Here is a 10474-nt window from a genome sequence, read left to right as displayed (position 1 = left end):
TTCTGAATCATTGTGCACACAAGCATGCTCTGAACAGAGTACATGTTCTCCCAGATTGCATTCAGCAGCATCTCTACAATGTCAATTTTGTTATGAAAGGACTTGAATTGATCATACAATATTAAATGTTATTCTGATTCTATTTTATTTACTTACTCTGACAAAGAACTCTTAGCCTTCAGCCTGTCATGTGTTTTGGTGCCTTTATTCTGCAATCAGTTGACTGCATCAAGTATATCTTCTTTAATTCCATGACATTCATAAGATATATAACATTCGTCCTACACTATAAAATATAATACTACATATTAATACAACAGATTAAATTTGGCTATTGTGCCAAATTGATATTATGACTCATAATGTCGTATTAACGTTGAAGCTGTTGCTGACACTTTGATAAAAATGCACTAATGTCCTAATTCAAATAAATAAAATAAATGAATAAAATAAAAACTGAAAGCTCAATATCTTCACTATACTAAGCCTGCCCTGTCAGTGTGTGCATAAAGGCCAGGTCAGTACCACAATGTTGAGTTTAGCTGACACACTTCAAGGTTTCTTACTGTATATTCTTGAACCTACATTAAAAAGTGTGTAGAGTGCCTCATGCAAGGTTTTCGGTCTTTACTGATCCATTGTGAATTAAATGAACACATGTACTTGGATAATCACAAGAACATTGTGTGACAGGTGCAAAATGAGGAAGGCTTAAAAAGTGATGGTGGTAGTTACATAGTATGATGTGAGATGAGTCTTTCTGCTGGTTTATTCACAAATTGCACAGGAAAAATTGACCATCTTAAAGTAGGTGTTGTATGAGTTGAAGTGCTCAGCCATCAATCACGAGTCTGAATAGAAATTAACCCTGAGATGTTGGTACGCCATGGAGCTTAGACAACTAGGTGATGTGGAGATTAATACTTACCCAATATATATATATATATATATATATATATATATATATATATATATATATATATATATATATATATATATTTATATATATGTATATTAGAATTTAGTTAAAGATTAAACTTTTTGTAGATCACTGCCTAAGGCCCTGAGTGACTGCGACTCATGCCTGCTCTAATCTCAAATGTTGCTAAAATGAATTTATAAATGACTGCATACCAGTGTTTATGAATTAAGAAGTGTATAGGTTTACGCCTCTGGTGATTGACTCTTGGATCTATGAGCTCCAGCTGAGGATATATATTCTTATGCATTTTCATGTGTGATTCTGAATGTGCTATAAAGTTGCACATTCCCAGCTGGACATCACTGCACTGACGTTAAACTGGACTGTTCAATGGATGTGCCCTGGTTATATCACATGACACAAACAGTTTGCATAATTGTCAGATTCATAGCCAAATTACACTAGTTTGACACATCTACATTACGTATATATAATAATCTGAATTTATGATTATTTTGAGTAATTGATCTTTCAAGGCACAATCCGTTCTCTCTTTTCATAAATAATGTGTTATGAGATGCATAAGAGAACTGTATATTTTGTTTTAGAAATAAATAAATGTGTTTAGTTTAATTTGGTCACTTTTTATAGCTAAATGATTGTTACAGGATATGAGAGCATAAAGCAAAGCACCATTGTATAGTATCCACTGTTTATGCAAATGTAATGTAAATAATGATGTATTTACATGCCCATTTTTCTTAGAGTCTGTTTAATTCAAAGGTGTGCCGGAAACTTTTTTTTGGATGGTGCAATGGAAAATATTTGCTTTGCTGGTGGTGAAGTGATCTCGGTGGTGAAGTGGAAATGGAAACTTCGGGTCAAAAATAAATAAATAAAAACAAACCTTTTGTTACCAGGTTCCGCATCTCATAGATGTATCAACCTGAACGTGCGGATTCAAATAAGATAATCTACACAATGCTGCCTCCTTGTGGTGCCACAAACAAAACTGCCAGGTATTTTTGTGTTATTGTGATTTATTTGTGTGAAAATCTGTGAATGGGTGCCTTTTAAAACAATTCTAATGATTCGAAAATACAACAGCACCACTGATATCCTGTGACAGTGGGTGGGGCAGACAGAGCTCTGGATACAGGCTCATGGGTTTGCTGCAGTTTGTCGGGTTGTGACTTTGGTGGAGACATGGCCAGTAATGCTCAGCTATTCCATACTACTTCTTGCAGTGCTGAGGGACATGTTGTACTAAGCTTTTGGATTGCCTTGGGACTGGAGCTGAAGCTGTCGGTTCTGGGAGTGTAGGGGTCTCACAGAGCAGCTTCTCCAGGGCCACATTGTGCAGAGTCAGACGTGTGAGAAGCTCAGCTCAGGGACGTCACACTTCTGAAGAGAGAATCACAGACATTTCCATAATTACATTTCAAAACAATGACTTTACTTTTCTTGTTATAAACAGAGGTGGGTAGTACTCGGTTTACTGAGTTACATTTACTTATGTCACTTTTTTCACAGAGTAGTTTACTCCTATGGTAATAAATCGTACAATGTAACAGTTCCTTAAGTAAAACACATATATTATGTTGACAATATCAAATTATTTGAACATTTGTTTCCTGCACCTCAGATTTAGTGTCTTTCCTTTAAAAATACCAGAATTTCTACTTTATTAAATGTTGTGTCCTTCCAATTACATTGACTTATTATAAATTGTATGTTGCATCCAGTTATTCTTGAGTGGCTTCCCAAAATATTTATTTACTCTTCATTTTTTGGTCCACTATTCTAATTCTATTTTTGTAGTACTTTTACTCTTACTCAAGTACAATGTTTGGCTACCCTGCCCAGCTCTGGCCATAAATGTTTCTGTATGACTTAAATCAAAAATTCTTTAGAAAGGATCATAAAGCAAATGATTAAATACATTTTGCCTTTCAAGAAAACATGAACAATGAACATGTGTGGAGAGGGCACGTTGACCTCCTGTGCTGATACATCTTCAGTTTCTTATCCACAACAATATTCTGAAGTTCCTCAGCCATGAACATCTTATCCTTCATCTTCTTGCAGAGCATAACCTCTACAGAACCATCTCACCCTGAAACACCCACCGTCATGAAACAAAAACAAGCGATAGTGACACCAGAGGGGAAAAATATGATTTAAACTACACGGTGCACTAAAGGTTATATTTGTAGTGCAAACATAAGGGTTGTAGTTTAGAAGATGATTTAAAAAAAAAAAAAAAAAAAAAATCACAACTACGTATATATCGTTTTCAACTGCTGTTCTTGTACTTCACGTTGCATCTATATATACAGTCAATGGTTGAAATAATGACACTTAAAAATACTGGTATCTTATCTAAGCTTTCTCTCATCTCAGGGCTACTCCATGGTCACCTCTGGTCCAGGGCGCCATCTACTGCAGAGGAGTATAGTTTTACAAGCGTTGCTATAAACTCTACCAACCGTCCAAAGCCCATCTAATGGAAATAAACATGTTAAATTGGCGACATGTTCCCAGATGAGCCTCTAAATGCACATGTGTGACGCTCGCGGCCGGAGGCGGCGGTCCCCGGTCCCGGTCCCGGTGCAGTGACGTGTGCCAGCGCCGGGGCTCTGATGACGTGTCTTTACGCCCCGTCTTTCTTCTTCTCCTGAGCGGCTGCTGGATGGAGCCACATTGACTTTTCTCACCATTCAAACTACTCTCACTGGACAGGAATCGGATTTAGGACAACATGGGAAGTAAGTGCCGCTTTTTTGACGTCCGTTTGGATTCCCGTGACATGTTGAAACATTTAATTGAAATGAAAATGCAAGATATAGTCGTTAGCTAATTGGCTAACCCTAGTGCTAATGGTGCTACCGGCGCGTTTAAGCTAATATATCAACGTCTTTCGCGTTAGCTATATATACGATTTTTTTCTAATTTGAGAGTTACCTGTATGCTAACGTGGGGCTTGCTGCTGCTGCTGTTGAATGAAAGAACTGTTGATACTGTTGATAATGTAGCTCCCCATCAACACCAATCACCCGACTTGCAGTTCAGATTCCCCAGTAAACCTGACATGCAGAGTCTTCCACAAAATCTGTATCGATTTCTTCTCTGCTGTCATTGTTAATATCTGTGATTTGCACCAGGGACAATTCAAGGTAAAGCGGATTATCTGATCATCAAGCGTTAAATAGAAGATGCTTTTTGACAGTTTGATTCTTGGATGGTTTTATATAAGTAGATCATGGAATACTCTAATAAGTGCTTATTGTCACCTGGCATGAAGCAGACAGAAGGAACAGATGGGGGAACAAACTCAGGCCCAGGGGCAAGTTCTTGAAGCTCAGTGTGAAACGTGTGTCTGTTTTACATACATTTAAATGAACTATTCTGTGGGACACAAACACTGAGTCTTTGTTATGAAAGTACATCTTTAGATTTATGTGATACTTACCATAATCACTTTGTGTAGCTGGTGTAAATGATAGTGGTATAATAATGTGGTGTGTTTTTCTTTTTGCAGTAAAATTTTTAGAAGTTATCAAGCCTTTCTGCGCTGTACTACCTGAAATCCAGAAACCAGAAAGAAAGGTATGCTCAATACATTGTTGTAAACCATTTCAAAACATTTGATTTATCTGTATTCGACTCATTTTTAATTCTTAAACATTTACCGTTTTCAGATTCAGTTTAGAGAAAAGGTGCTATGGACGGCCATCACGCTATTCATTTTTCTGGTGTGCTGCCAGGTTTGTGTTTGTGTTTTTTAATAAATCTTGGGCTTCGTCTAGTTGCGCTTTGACCGACTGTAATTCGAAATTGATTTCAGATTCCACTTTTTGGCATTATGTCATCAGACTCGGCAGATCCGTTCTACTGGATGAGAGTAATTCTGGCGTCCAACAGAGGTATTGTACTCGTATAAAACATTGTGTGCAAGTGTATGCTCTTTTTTTAGACAGTTCTGAACAGTATCATATTATTATTATCTTCAATTCTTTCAGATAAGCTTAGCAGAAAACATGTGTAAAAGTCAAAATACCACAGATTTTTCTTTTATTGGTACCAAGCGAGGAAAAAAAAACTGCATTACTACCTTTTTGAACATTAAACAACCTTGTTAATTTCACACCCAACTACTTGAGTGAAACTAATGACTACAAACCCTTTCCAGGTACTCTGATGGAGCTGGGTATCTCGCCCATTGTCACGTCAGGCCTCATCATGCAGCTTTTGGCCGGAGCCAAGATCATTGAAGTTGGGGACACTCCTAAAGACAGAGCGCTGTTCAATGGAGCACAGAAATGTATGTCTTTCTTATTTTACTGCCCTTTTCTATCACGATTGAATACACAGAGACAGTGGCCCTTTTTAATTGCTTCCATTTTATGATTGTGTTGACTATGCAAAGTTGAAATATTATTTTAAAATATAATTGTATACAAGTGTTACAAAATTTACTAAATTAACTCTTTAATTTCACACCTTACAATAAATAATCAAACTCTGATCTAATCCTGTAATAATGATCCATTTTGATTGGCTTGTCATATTGTGATTCAGTGCTTTTCTGTTAAATTCTGCTTTTTGCTCAATATTTCCTCGCCCACTCCTCTATTAGAGGGCAAAAACAGACTGTATGACCCCTCCAGCCCCTACATGCCAACTCAAGAGTCTGGGTCTGCTTCATCAGAATCCATGGTAAAGGCCACAGGCTTTACCTCTCCTAATCAGGATATTTTTGCAAAACTTCCTAAAATTCAGTTTTTAATTTACTAATATTAAGTAATTTAAAATTTTAGGAATACGAATAGATTTATTGACGTTCGACATGCAGCTACACTGTAATAAATTGAAGGAATTAAAATGAGAAGCCACTGTAGATGGACGGATAGATGCTTAGATTGAAAGGTAACTTTCCCCTCTTCTTTATTCCGCCACAAATCAGTTGTGATCAGTGGTAGTTTTGTATCAAATGTGTTTATTTTTTCTTTTTAGTGTTTGGTATGATCATTACTATTGGACAAGCTATTGTGTATGTGATGACTGGCATGTATGGCGATCCTTCAGAGATGGGGGCTGGCATTTGCTTATTGATCATCATCCAGGTCGGTAAATCAGTGTGGCTTTGTAAATTGTAACTATATCATTGTTAAAATTTGCATAATTGAAATGACACAAATTACATTACACTTCAGACTTTTGGTGCATCTTGGCGTATGTTGACTCTTTTCCTCGTCCTTAGCTTTTCGTTGCTGGTCTGATTGTTCTGCTACTGGACGAGCTGCTGCAGAAAGGTTATGGTCTCGGCTCTGGTATTTCGCTCTTCATCGCAACTAACATCTGTGAAACTATTGTCTGGAAAGCTTTTAGCCCCACAACTGTCAACACCGGCAGAGGTAGAGGAGAAGAATAAATTCACTCTTAAAAGTTTGTAAAATCTGAAATGGAAACTTTAATATTAATTAACTCCAGGTACTGAGTTTGAGGGAGCCATCATTGCCTTGTTCCACTTGCTGGCGACGCGCACTGATAAAGTGCGTGCTCTTAGAGAAGCCTTCTACAGACAGAACCTGCCAAACCTCATGAACCTCATCGCCACAGTCTTTGTGTTTGCAGTGGTCATATACTTCCAGGTAAGCTGACCTTCTCACTGCTGAAAAAGATCTTGCATTTTGTTATTAAGACTGCAGTTAATCTCTGAAAAGGATACATGAAGACTTTGTTTTGCACCAACTGACTACTTTTCTAATAAAATAAATAAAAATGTAGTTAATGATTTATGCTAAATAATATATTTATTAATTTTAATATTATAGCTGCACTTTCTATTTTTTACCTCAAACTTATATTAATAATTAACACGTTTAGAATTATAGTGCATATAGTACAAGGTATTGTTTGACTTCAGAATACCCCTATATTTAAATTGAACGTTACATTTTTTTTTCTTTTCTTTTTTCAGGGCTTCAGAGTAGACTTGCCCATCAAGTCTGCACGTTATCGTGGCCAGTACAACACCTACCCCATTAAACTTTTCTACACCTCCAACATTCCCATCATTCTGCAATCTGCTCTGGTCTCAAACTTATACGTAATTTCCCAGATGCTCTCAACACGATTCAGTGGAAACTTCCTGGTCAACCTCTTGGGAACCTGGTCTGTAAGTACAAATTATTGGACTAGACTTGCATTTATTATGTTAAGTATATAATTTTCTGCCATTTTAACACTGACACATCTCTGTAGGATGCCACAAGTGGTGGACCAGCTCGGGCTTATCCAGTGGGCGGTCTTTGCTATTACCTTTCTCCTCCTGAGTCCTTTGGGTCTGTTCTAGATGACCCTGTTCATGCGGTTATCTACATCGTTTTTATGCTCGGCTCCTGTGCATTTTTCTCCAAAACATGGATTGAAGTATCAGGATCCTCTGCCAAAGATGTGAGTTTAATTTTAACCCAAAGTTGACAAACTAAAATGGTTTGTCATTATCAGTGATTATATATTATGTTTGTGACTCAGGTGGCAAAGCAGCTGAAAGAACAGCAGATGGTGATGAGAGGACACAGAGAAACCTCTATGGTCCATGAGCTTAATAGGTAATCTTTCAAAGCTATTTTCAATTACCCAGTAAATAAAATTCTCTGTAATTTCCGTTATATTAATTGAACAATTTCTTCTTCCTACAGGTACATCCCAACAGCGGCAGCCTTTGGCGGCCTATGTATAGGAGGACTGTCTGTCATGGCGGACTTTTTGGGTGCCATTGGTTCAGGAACAGGAATTCTTTTGGCCGTTACCATCATTTATCAATACTTTGAAATCTTTGTAAAAGAGCAGAGTGAAGTTGGCAGCATGGGTGCCTTGCTATTCTAAATACAATTTCCGCAAGGTTAAAAACCCTTCAAGTCCTATTTAGCATTATTACAGTGCATACAGTCAACAGTCAGCTGGGCCGATGTGTTTTCTTCTCCGATTATTTTATTTCACTATCATGGCAGTGCTGAGATAACTGGTATCTCGAAGGTTAAGAATAGTATTGTGAATCAATACTTGTACCTATACTTGTAAAACATGTTTGCTGCCTATATTTGCTGAAAAATACGAGAAATATGAAAAGTTGCCCCAGGCTTCACTCAAAGCTTATTTTTTAGGCAAAGTACAGAGTTCAAACACTACGGACATTTTTACGGAGCAGAATGAATTCACTGGACCAGCTAATTTTCATTTCTTTATTGTGATATTTTAATGACTGAATAGCTGGTTTCCAAAAGATAACCTATGTCATCTTATTTAAAAATAGATTGCTGCACAAACTGCCGAGATCATCTGGGGTTTGATAGAGACAGAATGGGCTGTCATATTTGTTTTTACTTTAACAAAACATTATTGTTATTAAAACAGGATTTTCCAATACACGTTGCATTGTATGTTTTCATGTATGTAGTTATTTGACCAGTGAGACTACGGCTGAAGCTATGGCCCACCTCTGGACTGTAAACGAATTACACCGATTATGTTGAATTATTTTAACTAGATTAATTATTTTAATGTTTGAATTTTTTCAAACATGTTTTTTTCTTTGCGTCTTCGGTCATGGATAACTGGTAGTAAGGGTTACAAAATGTGTAAAACAACAACAAATTTAAAAACCAACCAGGAGGAAAGCACATGGTCATCATTACGGCGGTGGTGAGGTCATAGTTGTGCGACATGTGATCGGAGTCCAAAAGCTGCTGCGTCGGACACGCACACCGGGAAATCTTACGTATTTGGATGAAGGATTTGTGTGAAACAAACTTGACAGACTGAGATAGACCTTAAGTATAAATTGACATTTTCAGACATGTCGTACTGTAAGCAAGAAGGTAAGGCTTCATTTCCTTTTAAATCTGTTGTTTCACTACATTCTGGTTGGCAATGTTTCATGACATTGGCATGCCTTTAGCAGCCGTCATCATGTCTGTTGTAGGATTGTCATGTTTTTTTGCATAGTTGATGTTTAAGTTGCATTTTGTTTTTTATTTACTTTATTCTATGCTTTGATCATATCATACACTTCCATGGTTATGCTTAGATAATGTTACAAAACTTACAACAGGTTATCTAAGGTTAGAGTTCATTGAGAAGTGCGCCCCCAAGTGTTACGTCTTCATCACAGATGGCAGCCAACACAAAATTAAAATAGTCGTTTAATTGGATTTTTTTTTGTTGTATGGAAGGAAAGGATCGCATCATTTTTGTGACCAAGGAAGACCACGAGTCTCCAAGTAATGCTGACCTGGTTGCTGATGACCCCAATGATCCTTACGAAGAACAAGGTAAACTTCAAATCATTAGTTTTGTATATGAACTACTTCAACGGTTACTGTAAATGTTTGATTGTCGCTTGTTCTTTAGGTCTGATTCTGCCCAATGGGGATATCAACTGGAACTGCCCCTGTCTGGGTGGCATGGCCAGCGGGCCTTGTGGCTCACAGTTCAAAGAAGCGTTTTCATGCTTCCACTACAGTAGTGAAGAAATGAAGGGTTCTGATTGCATTGATCGCTTCCGTAACATGCAGGAGTGTATGCAAAAGTATCCTGAGCTTTATCCTCTGGAGGAAGAGAAAGAAACCCCACCTCACACTGAAGTTGTACCCGATCAGGACTCCTTCCCACCCCCACAAAGTGACCTTTCGGTTTCTGATTCGGGCCTTTTAAGTGACAATACTTTGCCAACAGACAGTCAGACGGTCAGCTAAGGTCACCGACACTTTGGACTCTATCTTACTGACAGTTCTTCAGACTTGAAAATGGAAATATTTCCCATGGCCATCAACAGACCTTGTGAAGATAGAAGTTACTGTATCTTAATGCTTAATTTGATGAGCACTCTCAAATTAAGGATTAGTGATTTTAATTGCGCTGTATCGTGAGTAAATATACAGTACATGTTTTTGCAACTGAAAGTAAAGTTTTAACTTGTTTACCTCAAATACAAATATCAAGCCTTATTAGACATGCATATCATTTTACAAAGCTTTAAAGTACCCACACATGTAACTGTTTAGGGAGACCAACGCAAATTATTAAAGCGTTATGTTTGTGTTGTCCTGTGTGAGCGTGACAATCAGTTACTATAATGTTGGAACCTTTGTCATCTAGTTCGTTTTTGAGATGGTTTATGTCCTGTACACTTATAAATTTTCATTAATTAACTTTACTAATCATCCTAGAAGCCTGAAAGATGTTTTTGTCACAGTTTCAGCCCAATTCATAGCCCAAACCTGTAATTTATCAAGATCAGTAAACACAAACGCCTTAACTGCTGCTATGACATACATGCTTTAATTTTGCATGGGAAATTTTATTTACACAAATCCAAATTCTCCAATAGCAAACCTCTTTTAAAAATATTAACCATAGAAATCAAAACATGTATTCAATACCTGAAGATCTCAAATGATAAAGCTACCAAAAATAATTAATATCATTGAACAGTTACATTTATCACAGTAATCATCGTCTGTCTCTTTTGAATTTTTGTACCCA

At 37.1% G+C, this 10474-nt stretch overlaps 2 protein-coding genes across 2 annotated transcripts; both read left to right on the top strand.

Annotated features, from left to right (window-relative positions):
• Nucleotides 1-3532: 3532 nt before the first annotated feature.
• LOC140365525 (protein transport protein Sec61 subunit alpha-like 1) lies at nucleotides 3533-8356 on the top strand. The gene is made up of 12 exons (XM_072452003.1): nucleotides 3533-3690; nucleotides 4464-4531; nucleotides 4624-4689; nucleotides 4770-4848; nucleotides 5115-5246; nucleotides 5939-6048; nucleotides 6186-6339; nucleotides 6416-6576; nucleotides 6906-7103; nucleotides 7190-7381; nucleotides 7463-7539; nucleotides 7630-8356. Exons 1-12 carry the CDS (start codon nucleotides 3684-3686, stop codon nucleotides 7814-7816), a joined length of 1431 nt encoding a protein of 476 aa, XP_072308104.1. The 5' UTR covers nucleotides 3533-3683; the 3' UTR covers nucleotides 7817-8356.
• Nucleotides 8357-8657: 301 nt separating this feature from the next.
• Nucleotides 8658-10454, top strand: chchd4a (coiled-coil-helix-coiled-coil-helix domain containing 4a). The gene is made up of 3 exons (XM_072452848.1): nucleotides 8658-8808; nucleotides 9163-9261; nucleotides 9341-10454. Exons 1-3 carry the CDS (start codon nucleotides 8787-8789, stop codon nucleotides 9682-9684), a joined length of 465 nt encoding a protein of 154 aa, XP_072308949.1. The 5' UTR covers nucleotides 8658-8786; the 3' UTR covers nucleotides 9685-10454.
• The last annotated feature ends 20 nt before the right edge of the window (nucleotides 10455-10474 follow it).

Source organism: Eucyclogobius newberryi, unplaced genomic scaffold, assembly GCF_026437365.1.
Source record: "Eucyclogobius newberryi isolate DKJ021-1_F unplaced genomic scaffold, fEucNew1.0.hap1 SCAF_19, whole genome shotgun sequence".
In the NCBI taxonomy this organism is placed as follows: Eukaryota; Metazoa; Chordata; class Actinopteri; order Gobiiformes; family Gobiidae; genus Eucyclogobius; species Eucyclogobius newberryi.
Note: the sequence above shows the minus strand (reverse complement) of the source record. Positions and strands in the feature narration are given on the sequence as shown.